This window comes from Zalophus californianus, chromosome 4 (genome assembly GCF_009762305.2).
Source record: "Zalophus californianus isolate mZalCal1 chromosome 4, mZalCal1.pri.v2, whole genome shotgun sequence".
NCBI classification, from domain to species: domain Eukaryota; kingdom Metazoa; phylum Chordata; class Mammalia; order Carnivora; family Otariidae; genus Zalophus; species Zalophus californianus.
Genome location: NC_045598.1, coordinates 39869548 through 39890748, shown reverse-complemented (window position 1 = coordinate 39890748; position 21201 = coordinate 39869548). Strand labels below are relative to the sequence as shown.

Sequence of the window (21201 nt, the reverse complement as noted above, 5' to 3'; positions counted from 1 at the left end):
AAGTCAAATATTTGTTGACTTCTATGCAAAAATGAATGCTAAAATAAAAAGGTGACCTTTCTTGTTTAGCTGTCACTTCCAATGCAAATGGTCTGTTTCCTTACTACCACTCAAGCTCTACAATCTCAAGGCTGAGGTGCTGTGCAGTAGAATCAGACTGGGATTCAAATCCCAGCTGGAAGCTTGCTAGCTGTTTCAAGTTACTTAATCTCATTGTGCCTCAGTCTTGCCATCTGTGAAATGAGGATAGTGCTATCCACTTCTCCCAGATGGCTGGAGAACAAAGTGAGAGAATGTAGAGGACACCACACAGCCTGACAAGAGATGCTCTGCAAACAGTGACTTCCTTTCTTCTGAAAAAGTCACAGATACGCTTATAAATGAATACTTATAAATGAATAACAGACACTAATGTACCCTAATGCCAAACATAATGCCAAATGTGCCGGCTTGTTATCAATCAGGGCAGTGTTCTCACTTTAAAGTACCAGCGATTCACCTGGGGATCCGGTTAAATATAGATTTGCATTCAGCCCGAGATTCTGCATTTTAACAAGCTCCCAGATGATGCGGGTACTGCCGGCTGGAGCCCACAGTTTTAGTCGTATGGAACTAGGGCAATGACTTTTGAATACTGAATTGACTTTGAGAGACTGGGCTAAGTTGCAAAACACAATTTTACTCTACCCTTTTCTTGTGTGTGTGTGTTTGTTTAATGATAAAATTATTGGGGGAAATCTGAAGATGCTACAAAAAAAAAGTTTGAATGAACACATTTAAAAATCTGGGAAGCTCAAATCCATTCTACACACTTTCATTTATTGTCTGGACAGATAAAGTACAAATAATTCAAACACAACGAGATTATGAAAAAAAAAAACATTTACAATACTTTCCCTCAGAAATCATCTAAACTAGCAAGATTAACATGAAGTCATTCATTATAACTAAAGTATACAACTGCCTGGTCCTAAGATTTTTTTTCCTTTTTTTTTCCCCCAAGAGTGAACACATTATAGAGAAGAGATTTGGCATGCCTTTCCCACTAATGCTTAGCAAATGCATCAAAACTTTGCCAGCAAACTGCGTTCATTCATAGCAGGTGATGTAGAAAGTTTTCCCTGAATGTTGAACGAGTGTTCTCTGAACTGAAATCTGGTGTTTTATTTATTCATTTTTTTTCAAAACCGAAAAGAGGAAAAAAAAACAGAAAAAAAATTTAAAGGAGGAGTCTATGATGCAGCCTTGGTTTTCGTTATCTGTCTACCACTACGACTACTACTACAAAGTTTGCCTCTTCAGTGTGAAAACAACAGTTCCGTCTACATGCACTTAGTGGGTTCAGCATGGGAAAAAACGCACAAAATAAGCACAAGTTATAAATAACCATAACGTTTTATTACCATTAAGACTAAACTTGTATTGAAAAGATTTTATATAACAAGACAAGAAAAGCAATAGCAAATTTAACTATCAACTAGATTATGCATAGCGAGTAACTGTTTCTATTACCCAGGGAAGAGCATGAACCCTTGTATTTTTTTGTTTTGTTTTTGTTTTAAATATATAACCGTACAAAGCACAAACATACTAAAATGATCAGTGCACTGGACGTGGGAGAATGCTCCCTCAGTCATTTTGTTCCCTTAGCTCTGTTTTGTTTTCCCCAATCTGAATTACATTAAAATAAAGACCCAGTTGTTTTTATTTTTCTACTGTGCAGTAAGAAAAAATATTCACAACAAACATGACAATATATCAAACAATAGTTCTACACAAGTTACCTTGATACCTCTTTAACTGTCACTTAAATATCATAAGAAAACATTTTAAGACATATACAAACAAAACTAGCCAAGTGTTACAACTTATAATAAATTAACCCAAAGAAAAATAACTTTATATATATATATTTATATTGTATATACACATACACACACAACAGAATGACACAATAATATGCTTCTTCCCATAGTTTAAGTAAACAAATAAGTAGTCTAGCCAATCTAGCTATATTTGATCTCGGCCATAGGCATCATCACATCGGCGATTAAATAAATAAGTGTTTCAAGCAACATAAACAGTGTTTCAAATGTACCAACACAGCCCAATTCTATCAGCATGGGCTACAAAGTGAATTTGAAAATTCCTTAATGAATTTAAAGCAAATGTATCTTTTGTTTTCCTCTCCTAAACACATTACATTTAACTATGATACTAAGATATGTAAATAATTTCGTAGCACCTACTGCTCAAACTAAGGAAGTTTTAGATCAAAAGGAAAATTAATCTTTTTAATTTTTGTTCTGCTGACATCCCATACTGATGACTTAAAGAAAAACTGTCTTTCAACTCATCTCCTTGCTTTTGGGTTTTGACTGTGGGGAACTGTGGTACCCTGGGTAGAACGAACACTCCTTTCCCCTAGTAATTAATAATTGTTTTTTTTATTATTATTACATGCTATGAAAAGATATGAAGATCATCTGTTTATAGCCCATCCTTCAAAAAACAGTCTACGAATCCAGTTTAAAACACACATCTTGATCTCTAAAAAGTTACCAGTGCAGTATGAACGCGACAAAGTTGTCAATTTCCCCTAAATTAGCCAGTCAAAATATTTTTTTCTCAAATCCAGATTCTCTTGTAAAAATTCTTTATATTTTATAAAAATAGATTTTTCTTGAAACCCATTTTCAGCAAAGAGACCACCTCTTTGGCAACAATGTTAATGTTATTAAATTGTTAATGTCATCAGGTATCCCCCTTGCCCCCATCCCCTAACAGAAGACTGTTTTTAGTTCACATGATATAAAAGAAAAAAGGAAAAATAAAAAAATTTGCAAAAGTTTTTTTTTATTTTTGCAATTTTTATTATTCCTCTTTAATTTGTGTGGGGGGTTTTTTACCAATCTGATTGGATCAACTTTTTTGACAAAAAAGAAAAATCTTTTTTTTCTTTCTTTGAATCCCATTACTTTGTAAAAATTGTTTTATTTTTATTATTTTTTTTTTGTTTTTTGTTTTTCTTCTTCAAATGAGCGAATGGTCATCTTAAAAAGACCCACCTTCAAGGAAGGTAGTAAAGTTAGCTGGCTGGGTTAAAATCCCTGCACATCGCTATCTATGTATATTATATTCAACAACGACAGCTATGAAAGAACATTCAATGCATCAAAGGTATTTTTTTGTATTTTTTTTCTTTTTTTCTAAGCATTATAAAATCCTTTCCTGGTACACCTCAGGATAATCCAATGTTTTAATACTTAGGCAACACTGGCTTATAAAGTCCATGGTTGAATATAAGCCTCGAAAAGTTTGTTTCTCTCTCTTTTGCGTGTGCGTGTGTGTGTGAGTGTGTGTGTGTGCGCGCACATGTGTTTTGTTCGTATATATTTATATATATATTTTTATAAGTAAGGATGGGAAATTCAGGACTTGTGGGCTTTGTTGGTTTTAAAGGAAACTTGCAACACTCGGTCTCCTAGGCGGTACCCGTTGAGGCTGGCAATGGCCATGGCCGCCTCATCATAGTTGGTCATGGTGACAAAGCCGAATCCCTTGCACTTGTTGGTGTTGAAGTCGCGGATGACCTTGACGTTGTTCACTGCGCCGAAGGGGCCAAAGAGCTGCCAGAGGACACTCTCGTCGGAATCAGGGGACAGGTTGTAGACAAAGATGCACCAGCCTGTTCCCGTGTGACCAGGGATGTTCATTCCCACAAGGCTTGTCATCCCGTCGATGGTGATTGGGGAGAACCTGGGGGGACAGGCAGAAGGGGGGACTGGTCCAGACATCAGTCTGACCATGGATAACACACAGATGCACAGACACAGACATGGGGCAGAGGGCTGAGTGAGTGTTTGCAGGAGAGTCTTCAGGGTTTAAAAACCAAAATGCAAAAAGTAACGCCTGTGGCATTTTTTTCTGAGTGGAATGGCTACACTGGCTAAGGTCCGGATATGCCAAGAGAAAGGCTAGGTCAATTCCTAATAACCATAAGGAACTCCCAGAGCAAGGCTCTATCAAACTTCTACCATGGTATGTGGTCATAGGGTATTCCACCCTGACCCTTACCCTCCCTCCCCCCACAATAGACAGGAAGCTCTTGGGAGGAGGGGCTCTATTATATTCATCCTGTTGCTCTAGTTATTTATTCAGTGGGGCACATATGGGAATGTCACAGACACAGTAACACAGAGGAAATACTCAATAAATACTTATTGATTGCATAAGTGAATAACATTGGTGGATATCAATGCTTGGGAAATTTTATTTCTTTTTTAAGACAGATTAGGGGATGGCCCTAGGAGTGCTCAAGTCTACCATCTTTGCAGTCCCCTGACTTATGGTTGTCAAAGATCTCTTGATATTTTGAGGAGAGAGATGCGTGAGAACGAACAGATACACCTTGTTATTAATCAGATGGGTGGCTCATGTTTCATTTAGCATCTATTCAAAGGAGTTCCCCCCAAACTCCCAAGCAATAATAATAAAGACGTATCATTCCTTGATGCTATATTATCTGGAATTCATTTCTAAGCATCACAGGAGTGAGATTTCAAGTGGTTTCTGCATTTATATGTCTTAAATTTAGAAAAGCTGAAAACTGTTATTTGCCCTATTACAACTACTTTTGTAGTAGGCTTTGAAATCTCAGTTTTCATGTTATCTTGAAAAGAAAAACAACCCTTCAGATGCTATTCACTGTCTGATAAAATATATCCATGTGTGATTCATAATGGATGCATCGGATTAGGTTACCAGTGCCTACAGCAGAAAAATATTTGTTAACATTTTGTTTTATACCAAACATAGACAGGCATTTGGGCCCTACCCATTGACTAGTGTCTTGGTTTTCATGTGGTTAGGTTTTGGTGTTTTATTTCTGAAGAAAGGGAGGAGGAGAGGAAGAAAAAACTGGAGAGAATGGGATAAAGTGTGATCTAGGACTTTTTGTTGTTTTGGTTTGGTTTCTGGTTTTTAGAGCGGGGAGGGGCAGAGGGAGAGAGAATCCGAAGCAGGCTCCATGCCCAGAGTGTAGCCCGATGCGGGGCTCGATTTCACAACCCTGAGATCATGATCTGAGCCAAAATCAAGAGTCAGACACTTAACTGAGCCGCCCAGGTGTCCCTAGGGCGTTTTAAAAAATAAGCAAATATTCTTGGAGATTTGAGAGTCCTAGGAAAGAACAGGGCTGCATCTAGAATTTAGATAATCAAATGGCTGCTGGAGATATGCTAAACATAACAACTCAACAGGTACTAGTCTGGCATTATTCACTAAGTCGATCTTCTCTCTTGCTTAAAAACAAGTAACAAGACAAAACGAATAAACATCATGGTAAGGATTCTTAGGAGGGCAAATCCATGTCTACGATTTATTTGCATTATTTCTGAAGACTGTCTTCTCAACCTTCTCTCCTCCAACTGAGTGAACTGATTCCTTTCAGTTTAAAGGTAGAGAACAGCGAGGTATTTATTTTAAGGCCAAAGTCAGGAGCCAGCAAAGAGGTTTCAAGCAGAGTCTCAACTCTGGTCGGTAATGGCTACCTGGAGCGCTTTGATAGGATGGAGTCCAGACCCAAAGCTGGGTCTAATAGGAAAAGAGATGCTTTTATTGACTAGCGAGGTTGCAGCTGTGCCTTCTCTGGCCTCAGCACGCATAAGCATCACTCCATACTTGGTCCATACTTGGTGCCGCCTCCCTGAAGGTAGACGGGGGCAGAGGCCAGAGGTGGGAAAAAATGTAAAAGCGGGAGTGGGAAGAGGCAAGCAGTGTGCCGACACGTGGAAGTAATTCCCAGTTATCCTCACTGGTGCCAGGCTTGAGACTGGCTAGCGAAGCCGTCAGGCCAACTACTCCCTCCACTGTGTGCCGGTTTCCAGAGTCGGGGTACTTACCGTGCGTGGCCAAGTGGTGAGAGCACGGAGAGTGTGACTGGGACTATTAAAGACCACATCTCTTTGCCTGACTGTACGAAGGGGAATTAAAGTGTGCAGCTCTACTGAGCAGGATGATGAAGATGCTATGTCCTGAGCAGCTCAGTGGAGCTTATCAAAAGCACATATGGGAATCTCATGGACACAGTGACATAACGCACTCAACTTCCCAAGATTCAGCTTTCAGACTAGGTCTGGATCACTCTTGTGACTGCATTCAGAGAGGCCCACAAACCTCGATTCTATTTGAGCCCCCAACCCCACAGAAAGGCTTTACATGAAAGAAACCGCAAGTTTAAAACATAATACATGTATAACCAAGGGAAAATTTATAGGAACTGTTAAAACCTGTAACAAAAGAAACCCCTGGTTGAGGTGCACACAGATACACTTTGTTCTCAGGCTGTGCCCTGAAATGCACACTGAGGTGGGGGTGGGAGTCAGCAGGTCATCCACACGTTTATTCATGCTGTGGCCAGGGCTGGTAGTCCAAAATCTAATTTTTCCACTGACAATCATAAGACTGTCAACCATGATTAGCAAAATGTTCTAATTTTGATTTGCTGGAATCTGCCCTCTTAACTGAATCTTGGCATTGCTAATGCAAAACAGTTGCTCTGCAAGTTTGCAAAATCAGCTGGCAAAGAGTAGGAGCCTTCTCGCTTAGGGGAGCCATCCAGAGAACCAGATTATCAAGGGCTTGGTAGCTGTGGCACCTGAACCATAGGAGAAGCCCACCTGCAAATAAAAGAAAAAGTGAAACACACAAACACACTTTGTGTGCCCTAAAAGAAATAAAACCAACTGAGGTCTGAAATTAAAATTAAGAATTTGACATGCTGGTGGAGGAAAAAAGAAGAATTAAAAAAAAAAAAAAGTAAAGTTAGTGAATTAAAAAAAAAAAATTTCTAGCCCCAGTCTGTGCCAACACGGACATCTGGCAATCTGTGGAGTTTTAATTACCTCTTTACGCCATAGGCCATATTAAGCAAATTGTCCAGCCTGCAAAGAGAAGGAGGGTCTCTGGGTTAATGCCTCACAGATGGCAAGATCGCTCAATGGAACTATTAATAAGAATGCTCCATTTTCAAAGAAGAAAAGCTCAACAACTTTCCCCAATGCTTAGGAGTCTATCCACTGGTAGTTTCCCCCTTCTCTGCCTCCAACTATGAGTAATTCATGTTCAGGTCAATGCTGGAGTTTAAACCAAGTGTCTAATGAAGGCAGACCTTTCTTTCAAGGTCTGAATTAATCCCGCTCCCCCCTCCTCTCAGAACATTTGTGTGGATTTCATTTTATATTGTGTGTGAAGTTGTTAAAAGGGGGCAGCTTCTTAAGTTGTTCACCTTTTATTACAATTCACCTTTTGTTGCAATTAAACTTGTGAATGAAAGGAATACACGTGCATGCACAATGCATATCAGAATGGATCTTTTCTCTTAGTCTAGCTACATTAACTAAATCTTACCACACACATTTTTGGGGGGAAGGAGGAGTTTAGGGGTTAAGATTTTTTACAATTAGCTTACTATTTACAACCTGAAAGCTCCTCCTAGCAAATTGCCATTATGTTATAATCTCCCTCATGTTCAGTATTTTACTTGGGGACAAGCTATGCACACCATGGGGCAGTAGTAACCGTAGTTTCCACCATTAGAAGCCTACTGGAAAGGCTTTTTACATAAATACTGCATGTGCTCTCACACAAAATAAAAATTAGATGACTTGGACTCTTCATGAAATCATTAACCCTTTCAAATTCCCAGGACATGGGAGGAAGCTACTGAGGCGGATTTTCCTCCTCCTCATGGCCAGATGGAGGGCCTACTATCTTTCCATGTGATGTTTGAAAAGGAGGGAAACAAAACAAAACAAAACAAAACCCCTTTCATTAAAGAGCAGTTGGGACATGGGTGGAATGAAATAATTATTTAGAATTATTATGGGTAGGTCAAGAATGTTCTTATCTCTTGTACAATAAAGGCAGTCAAGTTTGGACTGCCCTCATGAAGTGAAACCTGCCTTTCGGAAATGTCCCAGGAGAAGGGAAGTGCCCCATTGCACTGGGAGGGTTGGGTGCCTAAAGGAAACGTTAATAAGATTTAGGAAAATCTTCCTTCTTGTCTTCCCAGAATCTGCTGACTTAACAGTCAGAGTGAAGTTAACACACAAGGGAGTACCTATGCTACAGAGTTTCCTGCAGAAAAAAGGAAGACAGGCCGAACCACTCTCCCTGACAAGGATCTGCCTCCTGGCTTACACTTTTCTTTGACTTTATTAAAAGCCACTCCCTCAGCCTTAAGTCTAAGCTGTTGAATGTGGTCACTTATTTGTGATGAACTCCTGTTGGAACCTTCCGGTTTGGTTAAATGTAGGAATTTTGTTTTAATCCCAGAATCTGAAGTTTAACCACAGTCACAGCAGTAAGTTGAAAGGGGGCTTGGAAGAGCATCTGGTCCAACCATTTCATGGTATAGCAGTGGAAACTGAGGCCCGGTGGGGAGGTTCACCCAGTGACTCCTGGGGGTGGAGGTTCTTAACGCTTGCCCCATCTTCCAGGGCTGTGGGTTTCCCTGGCCCTCGCCCAGCTCTGCACTCGTGTAGCAGGGCCCTTTCCCCCGTGGGTGTGCCTACCTGAACCTCTGGGCCTGGTGGTGAAGCGGGCCAGGGTAGCGCCGGTTGGGGGACTGGTAGAGCTGGGACAACAGGGCCTGGCTGGACTTCTGGCTGGGGTTGTTTGCAAACTTCACAGTAATCGGTTCCGTAGCACCGCTGGGCTTCTGGCCATTCAGCCCTTTGATGGCTTCTTCTGCCTCGATTCTCTTGTCAAACCGGATGAATCCCACCCCTCTGGACACTCCTAGGGAAAGAGAAAGAGCATTCATAAAGAGTGAACAAACCAAACTGGTAAGCATCTCTGGGAAGAGATGGGCAGGGCCCCAGGGATATTCTGTGGGGAGTCAGCCCATTGGTGGGGCCAAGGCTGAGCCTGACTCCCTGCATGTCTCTCACCCATCAAAATGCATCCGCCTGTTTCTGCCATCATGGCTCTGGACAGGTGACTCCCACTCACAGAACACAGGCACCTCTCACATTCAGTCCAGCCTCTAAAACCGACCTGCTCAGTTGCCGTAACCCATCACCCACTGTCCAGTTTCTAGTCCTACAATGCTCCCTCCACACCTAGCGACTACATAATCTATTTGACAAGCAAACTCTGACCACACGATACCCTTTAAAAACATCCTTTATACATTTTTCCTAACTTTTCATTTTTTTACCCTGTGCATGGTACCTGTTCCTCATTGCCCCCCACTCTATGCACAGAGTAACAACCCCCCCCCCACAAAAATAAAACCCTTCCGTGGCTCCATGTTGCATAGAGATGGAGTCAGACTTCTTAGCATGGCATTTAATGCCCTGATGATGTGGCCCCAAGTCCCCCGTGGAGCCTCAGGCCAGCCATACTTGAACTGCCACACACTCCTGGAACTGGTTGTGTTCTTCCTCGATTCCATGCCTTACGATATGTCCTCTCCACCTTTTCTACAGGATACGTCATATCCACTTAGAATTCTCTACCCCTCCTTTGTGCCAGATAACTGCAAGTCATCCTCCAAAACCCGGCTCAAACATCACCTCCTTGACGGAGCCCTCACAACAATCCCCGCCGGGCACAGCACACGAGGGACACGGGACAGCCCCCTGAAGGTGTGCACCACACTGGAGTCCTGCAAGGGCAGGACTATGCCTCCTTCATCCCTGGTGCCCAGGGTCCCTCTGTGGTGTCTGGGGGCAGAACTGGCTTCAGTAAGGGTTTGTCACATGAGTTGAATGATAAACACACGCTAAACTGCTCTTGGGTTGGGGGTTTAAATTGGAATCAAATGTGGAGTAGGTGAAAACATTTTGTCATTAAAAATGCAACCCAGGGTGGCTTACTTTTCTTACTGAGAGGTGGTGGTTGCCTTTCTTTATGATGGACAAAGTACCACAGTACCAGGCCCTGGCTTCATGTCCCTGCACTGCTACTAACTAGCTGGGCAGAAGTCAGATCCCCCACTTTGGACCTCTCTTTTCTCATGTGTGAACTGAGGCAGCATGAGGTTCCCTCTAGCTCTATCATTGGAGCCGAGCTCTAATACAGGTTCTTTTCACATACAGAAGTAATGTTACTTGGTTGAGGGTTGAAAGAGACTTTGAAGGTCATTCAGTCCCACTCACAACCTGATGCCTGAATCCTCTTTACAGCCCTGCCAAATAGTTTAGCTGCTGCTGGAACAGTTCCCAAGATGGAGATCTACCTCCTAAGACAGCCCATTTTAAATGTGGGCATTTGAATGATAAGAAGTCTTTCTCCTAAGTCAAAAATCTGTCTACGCATGACCCACATCCTTCACCCTAAATAACCATTATCTCTCTGCTCCTATGGGTCACAGAGCTCTGGCTGTGGCATTGAGACACAAGGAAAGAAATGACAAAGAAACACTTAACCTGTGACTTGATCAACCAGGATTCGAGAGGTGATGATACGGCCATATTGCGAGAAAAGCTGCTCCAGTTCCTTCTGGGTCATGGTTTTGGGAAGGCCGCTAACGTAGAGGTTAGCATCCCTGATTGAGGCAGAGCTCGGACGGGCATATGAGACCTAGGAAAAGGCAAGAGGAGCTAAATCCATTATAGCAACACCCTCCAAGTAGAGGCTGAGTCAACCACTGAGATGGCAGCCCCTCGTCTATCATTCTAACTTGTGGTGTCAGTTTAAATAACTCAGTAGTTCAGATTCTTAGCTACTCTTGTAATAGTAATGAGAATCAGGAGAACAGCAATAGAGGAACAAAAGGAGAGTTGCTGATAACTTAAAACAAATGCACAGATAAGGGTCTCTAAGTGCAGAACAAAATAGCTACTGTATGGCGGCTGTTAAATGCAGAACTACCCACGCATGGAGTTCTGAAGATTTACCTCCTGCATGTGGGTGTATAGATGATTTACTGTATCCAACACATAATAATCTTTGAATAAACCAAAAAAAAAAAAAAAACCCTCCACGAATTTCTGCTCTGCAGATTTCTCTCCTTGCCACCCTCCCCACCCCCAAGCCTTTCGTCTTCAACACATTAAAGCGATCAGGTTCTCTGCAAGATTTTTTATGTCCCATCCTTTGTGTTGTTCCAATCTGCTCTCATAAGGTCTGCTCTCGCTGAATGACAAAGTGCTGGTGAAATGGGGCTTCGTGAACATCTGCTTGTGAAACTGGATCTGTGACCTTGTCATAACATCTGCAAGAACCAGTTGCCATCTAACTTTGAGGAGGAGCAGAGAAAGCCACAATCAACAAAATGAGGGCAGGGGGGAAGGGAGGGAGGGAGAGGGCAGGGGAAGAAAGAAGCGAGCCTCACGGATGGTTATAATAAGTTCGACTTTGTAAATTTGTCCTCCCAGATCTCTCAACTGCTTTTTTTTCCCCCAAAAAGCTAACACAGAAGTGTAAACAGATCTGAAATTCCATCTGCAAGAAGCCAAATCTGTAGCAGTACACATAAGCAAAGCAAACCCCAGCAGTCATTAATTTTAGACTTTCATTTACTTATTTATTTATTTTTTAAGAAAACAACATCAGACATTTGAAATATAATTTACAGCTAGTCTAACAAAAGCACTTTCCTGCTAAAGCTATTTCTGGGGCAGTTATGGCTCAGAATAGATGATGAAAACAGTCATTTCAGAGCACATCTGACAATGTTAGACAGGAAGGGACCTATATGCCTTAGCATTTTTCAGTTGGGAGTTTTATTTAATCCATATAACCAATTTACAAGGCCTGCTAAGACTACAGGGGTGAGCGAGTGTGTGTATGCATGTGCACTGTGCACACACAAAAGCATGTGTACAGAAGAAAGTGTACGTGTTAAACTGGACCCTTGGCATCCCAAGAACTAAACATCAGGCAGTGAAGCCGACCTTGCATCTGAGAATGGGTCTGGCGGTGGATCTAGCAAAGAGGAACGGAGGCTGAGCAGACCCCTCACCCTTGGCACTCTTTCCCTCTCCAGGACAGAGATGCCGGGTCCCTTTATGGTTCCACACTGAAAAATAGATGTTGACTCCACAGATAAAATGATGTGAGTGATGAATCTGGCTCACTGGTCTCCTCCTGCTGATGGAGCAAGTCAGCCTATCTGCAGTGTCTACCCCTTCCAGAAACTCAGGGATGGCCTCTGTAAGCTCTTTCCCAGCACAGGGCAGACATGCAAAGGGACCTTTACATGGCCGGTCCTCGGGGAGTGGGGGCCGAAGGACCGAGAGTCTCATGTGACTGCTTGGACAGAGCGTCACTCCACATAAGGCTCTCCTACCCCATCCTTTAAAGAACAAAGTCTTTCAGGTTATAACCCAGCAGAACTATTTTTTAGGCATGAGAAGGGAGTGGTAGGGAGAAGGAAAAAAGAACGTTGTAGTGATATGTTCATGGTAATAAGAGTTACACCTGTCTCACCCCTGCCAATTACTAGACAAATTAATTATCTGAATGACATCCATGCTGCCCCAAAACATACCCTCCTACTTCTATGTCTTTTCTCGTGGGGAAAATTTTGCCACCTACTTTCTCAGGCCCTGATCCTATTCTCCTTTAAGGCCCAGCTCCAATGTCACCTTCTCTAGGCAGCTTTCCCCGATCTTACCTCCTCCTAAAAATCCCCCTTGTAGAGCTCTCAGTGAACTGCACCCATGGTACTTAACTTAACCCATTTGGACCTTAATTCACCATCTTTCTGTCTAGTCTGCTGATCATCTAGTTGGCTGATCTCCTTGTGGTCATGGTGTGTGTGTGTGTGTGTGTGTGTGTGTGTGTGTGTGTGTGTGTGTGTGTGAATTCATCTTTGCGGCTCTAGCTCCCAGCATAGAGCTGGGTACCTGCAGAATGCTCAACACCTACGGAAAGAATAAATGAACGTACCCACAGAACATAATGAATGATGTGGGCCTTAATGACTCTTTGGGGCTAACTGCAGCTTAGATTCCTCCACTTAGGGGGATCAACAAGAGTTAAGCATCCAGAATCATAGCTGTGTTTCCCTATTAAGCCAAGAGCTAAGGGACAGGTTTCCTATTCCCCAGTGTCTGGGGTTGGAAGGACTGAAAGAAGACTGTCCTACGACTAGACACCACCTAGAGGCCTTCTCTTAGCGAACATTTCCCGAGGATCTACTATGAACCAGGCACAGTGCTGTGTGCTGGGGATGCACAACAAGCAAGAACAAGGAGTGGTCTCTTGCCCCAAAGGATCTCCAAGTCCAGTGAGGACAACAGACAACACACAGGAGGTACCCAATAAACATGAGCCGAATGCAAGAATGGTACACATAAGGACCAATTATCACAATGCCCCAAGATGTGTGCTATTCCAGGGCTATATCGCTGGGACTGGAACACTGAGAAGGGGAGATTAATATCCCTTTTAATTAAGGGTTAAAAGGTCCACGAAGGAGACAGAGCTGAGGTGAGACTGGCGGTGAGACAGGTGTATGGTGGGGTCAGGGAATGGTGGCCTTATGATAGCCCTCCTCTGCTGTGAGGACAAATGAGATGATGAAGGTCAAGAGCTTAGTGCCTGCTTGACACCCAATAAATGCGCAATGGATAGTAATGACCTTGACACCCAATGGTCTGGGCAGCCAGAGCTGGGGGAGGGCGTGGGCTGGGGACAGACCTGCTAGGAAAAGAAGCTGGCACTGGAAAGTCCATGACAGAACCAAAACCATTTCCCCAAGCCTCATCCAGGGAGAATTACTGCCATAGATCATAGCCACAGAGCAGTAACAAGTCCCAAAGGTAAAGAGCAGCACTTCAATCATTCACCAAACCTAACTCTTGCTTAGTTTTTCTCCTTTACTTGGAACCTTAAGTCCCTTGTTCTCTTAGTCCCCTGTCCAGGAAATCTGTAGAAGTGGGTGTGGGTAAAAATGGCAGAAAAGGGATCTCCCTACATTGGATATCCAACTGCTCGTCCTGGTATTTGCACTTCTCAAGCGTCCTCATACATTTATGAAATCCCGAGTGACTATGGGTGTCAGGCACATGGTTGCACTAAAACATTTCTCAAAAATGATCCACTTCTAGCCCCGGCAGAGAGCCAGCCTTTGCTGGTTTGTTAACCCCATTAAACTAGTGGCCTAGAGCCCAGGGCTTCCAAAGCTGAAGGCAGCACCCTAGAGAATCCCATGCCTCAGACCATCCTACTCGCTTCATTCATCCAGAATCTTTGAAGACAAGACTGGCATTTCTAGGCTGGCACTGATCTTGCTCTGGAGCTCAGAAAGAGCTAGGAGTGGGGAAGCTACTCCTCTCTCTTGGTAAGGGTGGCCCAGAGGCAGGTGACTTTACAAATGATCTTGATAAAAGATTTGTAGTCTCTCCAAACTCCCCATCTCTGCAGGCTTACCCTAACCTCGACCCCCCGCAAGAGTGACAGTACAGTGTGGAGTTTATGAACCCCGACTGTGGGCTGGCTCTGGCACTCATTAGCTGTGTGACCTTGCACAGGTAATTTGGTCTTGATAAATCTTAGTTTCTCTACTAGTATAAAGGGGGACAATTTCCTTTCGGTGAGTTATTGTAAAGAATTGAGATAATAGGGGCGCCTGGGTGGCTCAGTTGGTTGGGCGGCTGCCTTCGGCTCAGGTCATGATCTCGGAGTCCTGGGATCAAGCCCCATGTCAGGCTCCCTGCTCAGTGGAGAGCCTGCTTCTCCCTCTGCTCATCTCGTTCACTCTTTCTCTCTCTCTCTTTTGCTCTCTTGCACTCTCTCAAATAAATAAATCTTTAAAAAATTGAGATAATAAATTTAATGTGTATCGCATTCCTAGAATTTAGTAACTATAATGTAAACATTATTATGTGGTAAGTACTACAGGCTTTGTGGGCCAGTGTGGGACTCTAGCCCCCATTGGGACACACCTTACAATTTTACTGCACAAGCAAACATCTGGGATACCACCAGCGAGCACCTACAGAGGCACCACAGTCCTCCTCCATTAGCCTGGGGGAGTCTGGGTCATCCTTTACTACTTCACTACCATGAATTTCCTCTAGCACATTCCCACAGATTCCACTGTACTTCCCAGTTTCCACAAAGCACTTTCCATTTCCCAAAGTGACTTCGTAAGGCTGCTCTCAGTGATTCTCACCGAGGTGGTGCAGTAGGCGTTAGCATTCATCACTAACGGGGCAGCGGGCCCAGGGCTGCGGGCTGCCCCACCCACACAGCACTCACAGGTTCTGTCACCTGCTCACAGCCAGGGGTCGGCCTGGGCAGGGTGAGAGGAACAACACAGCCTGGGGAAAACGTTTCCCGAGTCCTCTGGCAACCCCTCACCCCCTGTCTAACCTGCCACGGTATAGAAAAGGGACAGGGCTTGGAAAGCATGCTAAAGGCTTGGTTTTGGGTACTGGGAGACTGGTAAGATAAGAAAAGGCATCCTTCTCTGCCTTAGGAAGGGGCTCTTTTAATCAAATCCTGGCATTAGAAGATGAGAGTTCATTCATTCCTCCTCTTTTCGGGACAGTTCCTGTCTGGCAGGCCCCATGCTCCGTGCTGGTGGAGCCTCAGCTTCAAGGACCCCACGGCCTGGTGAGGAAGTGAGCAAATAAATGAAAAGTGCAGTACAGAGGGCTGTTCCTGGCGAGGGGTTACTCATTTCCCACTCCCAGTGTTAGCTTCCATGTGGAGGGAGCCCCCGGAGTAGCAGTCTAGGCCTCCCAGTCCCCCCCTTACCTCCTCCTCTCTGGGGGAGGGCCGGAGGGACCACTTGGAACCGGCTTCAGTAAGGGCAATGGGCCTGGGTGCCTCAGCTGCTGCCTGCCTCCTCCCTTCTGGCAGCCAGATGCCAGCTGGAAGCGCACTTTCTGTTCCAGGCTCTGTACTATGGGAGCAGACTCTGTTCTCATATGGGGAGGCCTGTGGCATCCACAGCACCTGTGACGGGGGCTGTCAGTCTGTCAAAGTGTGGGGTTCTGTGTCAGGAAGCCCAGTGTGTTCAGGAAATCCATCTGGGACATAATCTGTAATAAAGGTGACCTTAGGATTTAATACGCTTTTCTTTTTTGTCTTATCTCTCAATTGGTTTACAGCTAGGACGTGGGAAACAAGGGCATCACTTGTTAGACCCCTTCGAATTATAAGAAGGATCTCTATCATTGACTGGATGTTTGCATGGGTTAGGCATTCTATTCACAGAACTGCTAATCTCTACAGCTGTGGTTTTTGGTAAGCGGAAATAAAGGTGAGGGTGCCATTGGTGATCCCAGCAGAAAGCATTATCCTTGAAATCCGCTTCACAGAAACTTGGTGCTGGAAGTGGCCTCAAAAGTTCTGGGCGAGATCCCACGCAGCTGGCCACCTGCCTTATACGTTACATAGGAAGCTCACTGCTTCATGAACACCCTGCCCCATCACTGGCCATCACTGATTATGGGCAAGCTCATCCTTCTACTGAGTTCAAACGTGTCTCTTCTACAGCTCCCATCTTTCTCCTATTTCTATTCTGGCTCCACACACTAGAAGCATCCTTCCTGTCTGCATCACCCCTTATCCTGTGGGTTTCTCTCACTGAGAGGTGCTAGTTGGAGCATCAGGCAACTGTATTTTGAGACAGGCCACTCCAAGGAAGTTCTTGTTTGTGTTACTTTAACTGACACTGAGCATCTATTCTGGAATGGAAAAGAGACAAAGGTTAAGAGCAAGGGTTTTGGGGCTAGAAAGATACGGATTTAAATCCTGACTATTTACCAGCTGTGTAAGCTTGGGGTAAGTCACTCAACCTTTCTGAGCTGTATTGCTTGAATAACATAGTTTAGAAGCTTTCTAACAGAACACTTGGAGCATTAAACAAGCTAAAGCATATAAGATTTCTACGCACTACAGGGCGCCTGGGTGGCTCAGTCGGTTAAGCATCTGACTCTTTTTTTTTTTTTTAAAGATTTTATTTATTTATTTGACAGAGAGAGACAGTGAGAACAGGAACACAAGCGGGGGAGTGGGAGAGGGAGAAGCAGGCTTCCCGCTGAGCAGGGAGCCCGATGTGGGACTCGATCCCAGGACCCTGGGATCATGACCTGAGCCGAAGGCAGACGCTTAATGACTGAGCCACCCAGGCGCCCTAAGCATCTGACTCTTAATTTCAGCTCAGGTCATGATCTCAGGGTCATGAGATCAAGCCCGGTGTTCAGGCTCTGCGCCCAGCAGACAGTCTACTTGAGATTCTCTCTCTCCCTCTTGCTCTGCCCCTCACCCTGCTCTCTCTCCCTCTCTCAAATAAATAAATAAATCTTAAAAAAAAAAAAAGGTTCCTAGGCACTATGCCTGGCACACAGGAAGTGCTCAATAAATAGCTGCTTTGATATAACTGCTACGGCCTTATGTGAGATGCTGGGGGTACAGAGATGAATACAACAGTCCCTGACATGTAGAACTATTAGTCTAGCAGAGGAGACACACACAGAGACCTATCATTTCAGAAGATCAGGCTGCAGATTTTCCCCAATCTGTTGTAACACCCTACTCTCTGAGCGAGCACAAACTCCCCAGAGCTTACGGATCCCAGTGCGGATATTCATTCCAAAGAGCCCAGGAGAATGGCAGTGGAGCATAGACTCTGGCACTGCCAGGGCCTTCGAGGAGCAAACCCTTGCAGGTACCTCAGATCCCACCTCCAGGAGTAGGGAGAGAAGAAAGAAGCCAGCTGGCTCCTAGATACAACAGCTTTGATTGTGAGGATCGGCTTACCCCTGTGCCTTGCCCACAGGCAGAACAGGTGTCTGCTTATGAGGCCCCATTCCTCATACTTTCCCCCACCTGTCACCTGATACACGATATTCTTTTATCAGGGGCAAGACCCGATGGGAATGTTTCTAATGAGCCCCGATGGTGCCACTTCTCGCTGCTCAAAACCTTCAGTGGTTCTCCAGCACCTTGTGATGGATGATCAAATTCCTCATTTGAGCATTCAAGGCCCTCTGGGATCTGGGCCAACTTCTCACCTCCTGCTAACTCTCCATGCACCCTGTGCCACAGTTCAAATTTAAAAAGGTCAGTTTTCTGAATATGCACTTAACGTTTCTACTTCTGTCTTTGTTCTTGCTATTTGTTCATCATCATGTCAAAATGAACCCCTCCCATCCCTACAGACCAGGCCTGAATGCTGCCTCCTCCAGGAGGCCCAGGCACAAAGGACTGCCGTCTCCTTGAACTCTATAGATGATACACATTTACATGGCTGCAGCTATCACAATGTCTCCATCATGGAGTTCAAGAGTATCCAAGGATATCATGACAGTATCTGGCATACAGTAAGCTGGATAAACATTTCTTTTAAAAAAATGGTGTAGTGATCTGTTCGTAAGCCTACAACTTTAAAAAAGTCCATTAAATTACCAAGGGGCCTTGCTTAGTACAAGGATCTTGCCGCCTGTCTAGTGGCCCCCAGAAAGTAGAGATGCGCTAAAGGTTTCATGGGCTGGATGGCGGAAGAGCTAGTCTCAGAGCTGAAGACACTCAGTCTTCTCACTAAACGACACTTCCTGATTCTTGCTTTATGGAAGACTAATAAGGTGACTACAGCCACCTGGGAGCCCCGTTATACTTCCCACTATACAAAAAGCCTCTATAAATGCTGCCTGAGCAGCATTTATAGGAAAGACTCAAGACTCTTTCCTTACTTTTGTAGTGCATCTTTGAAGCATGTACATCTCTGAACCATGTAGATGGGAAAAAGTCTTCCCCTCTCATGTAATTTTCACCTAGGGGTAACCCTATTCACATTTGTCTTCATTCTGGGGAGTATTACTTGGGCAACCCACTATAAACTCTGATGACCCAGAAGTGAGATACTATTTGTTCCATTTTCTGGATGACAAACTCTGGCTCAGTGGGATCAAGTATTTGTCCAAGGTCACATAGCTGAATGAAGACAAAGCTGGATGTCACTCCAAGTTCTGGGATCTTTCCACTATGTCAGGCTAACATGGACAGTAAAATAAAAGCTGTGCGTTTGGCACAGACGGCCACTTTCCTGGAAAGTTACCAAGGTGACAAGATCATGCTATAATATTTTATTAGTTAGATTGTCAGAGCTGGAAGATGAGGAAATGCATCCAGAGAGGTAAAGTAAGTTGCCCAAGGTTATCCTGGTGGTTTTGACAGAGGTGGGACTTGACTGACTCTTCATCGTAACTCAGAGCTCTTTTGAATGGACAACAAAGGGGAAGGGAAGTGGGATTGGCTCTCCAATCTTTGACAGACCAGCTGATTTGCCCTGGGGCTTCATGATAGCAACGGAGAAGAGATGCTTTATTCCCCACAGCCACTGATGTTTCAGGCCAGCACCATCCAATAGAACTTTCTGGGATCATGAAAATGTTCTAGATCTGTGCTGTTCGACGGTGGCCACTAGCTACATGTGGCTACTGAGCACTTCAAATGTACCTAGCATGACTGAGGAACTGAACTTTTCATTTTACTTAATTTTATTAATTTAAATTCAAATTTAAAAAGCCATAGGTAGCTAGTGGCTACTATACTGGACAGAACAGTCTGAAGCCCAGAAACCACACAGAAATACAGAATCTCAGAGCTCAGGGGACCTTTAGGTCAGACCCCAGTGTGGTATAGGAATCTCTTCTACATAATCTCCGATGACTCCATCTGAATGTCTGACAATCAGAGACTCACTACCACCCAAGGCAAATGTTCTCCCCTGATAGCTGCACAGGGTCTCTTCCCGAACTCTTGAAACACAGGACTGAGCTTCAGAGTCACTGCAGACTTCTTTTCCCGTAGAGAACAGAGAAGCAACCACTGTGGATGAGTCTGTCAGTGCAGCACCATCTTCGCCGTCTTCCCCATTTGCCTCTGGATAACCCTTAGAATGTCTCCTTAGAACGTGGGGCTGAGAATAGGACACAGACACCAAGGACAGGTTGACCAGAGTGGATTCCTGTGACCTGAAATCCACAATTCTCCTAACACAGCCAAGGTGAGCTGGCTTTTCTAAGGCAGCTCATATCCCCCTGTTGGTGTCTTTCACACTTGTAGACAACTAAAGCCCCCCAAGCCCCATTCCACACACTTCTGAAAACCTACGTGTCCTCTCAACCTGTACCTGTCTGCTTTCCTTTTGTAATCCAGACCCAGGACACTGTGGATGACCTTTAAGATACTGGAATCATAACAACCTCACCGGGCGGAGAGAGCAAGGACGCTCTAGGTCGATCTCTCAAACTCCTGCACCTGTATCTGAAATTACTCACTCAGAGGAAGTTAGCAGGGCACTGGGAAGCAGAGCAGGCAAACACAAGCTCTCACAGGACAGAAAGCGCTGCCCGGTGCAACGGGGGTAAACGGGTCTCCAGTTTCCACCGCTGTGGCTGTGTGCTCTCTTGGCTCCTTGGGGATTCAGTGATCCAGCCTCCCCTGCTGACCTTGGCAGGGAAGTGCTCCCACACTGCTCTGACTATAGCTGTCGTGGGGGAGGAGAGAAAAATGCCTTTTTATTATTAATAAGACAGAGGGAGGCAGTCTATCATTTCTGGGTGGGGTGATACCCATCAGCAAAAAATGATCTGCTAACTCTCCGGGAAGCATTAAGAGCAGGGATAGGAGAAATAATTGCTTATGCCAAGTGCAAAGAAAAGATGCTTCAGCAGAACGAAGGCCTTTAGCAAGGCAGGTGGATGGCGGGGCGAGGGAGGTTGGGAGGGAGGCGCAGAGCCCTGATGACCCTTGGCAAGAGGAAGAAGCGGGTGGGGCAGACTGGACCTTGCAAACTCCAGTGTGGGGGGATCCCCTGGAGGCACCATTAGTGCTATTAGAAGAATAAAGCAAGAATGGAGAAATGGCTAAGCAGCATCACCGCACACAGATGCCCGAATACAGAAGCTCAGTTTGTTCTCCTTCCCAAAGAAGGGAAGTTTTTCCCTTCTGAGAAGCCCTCACTCACATCTTCCCCTTCTCCAGTCCTGCTCCCTCTGGAACTGGGCTGCTGCCTTGTGATAAAGCTTTCTTCCTACTCTCACAGCCCCTCTCCTGAGTGCCTGCCAACCCTCCTGGGTTCACTCTGTGTGGCAGAGGCAGCCTTTTGAACCCTCATCCCTGCTCCAGTCCCGAAATCACTCACACCTCCAGTTTGCACAAGAGCCGTGCTCTGGGAACGTTTTCTTTAAAGTCATATTTTTATAATTTGAGTAATAGCTTAATGCA

The 21201-nt window shown here is 44.6% G+C and overlaps 1 protein-coding gene across 4 annotated transcripts in view; it reads right to left on the bottom strand.

Annotated features, from left to right (window-relative positions):
• Positions 1–803: 803 nt before the first annotated feature.
• The window catches only part of ELAVL4 (ELAV like RNA binding protein 4), a 140631-nt gene continuing 120233 nt past the window's right edge, over positions 804–21201 (bottom strand). For 3 of the 4 annotated variants that reach the window (XM_027582955.2, XM_027582962.2, XM_027582945.2), the window contains exons 4-7: positions 10437–10590; positions 8577–8802; positions 6906–6944; positions 804–3759 (exon numbers count right to left, since the gene is read on the bottom strand). In XM_027582955.2, the coding sequence (XP_027438756.1) occupies positions 3432–3759; positions 6906–6944; positions 8577–8802; positions 10437–10590 (747 nt within the window). In that variant the 3' untranslated portion in view covers positions 804–3431. The remainder of the gene's footprint in view (positions 3760–6905; positions 6945–8576; positions 8803–10436; positions 10591–21201) is intronic. The other variant, XM_027582973.2, reaches the window with a different exon arrangement.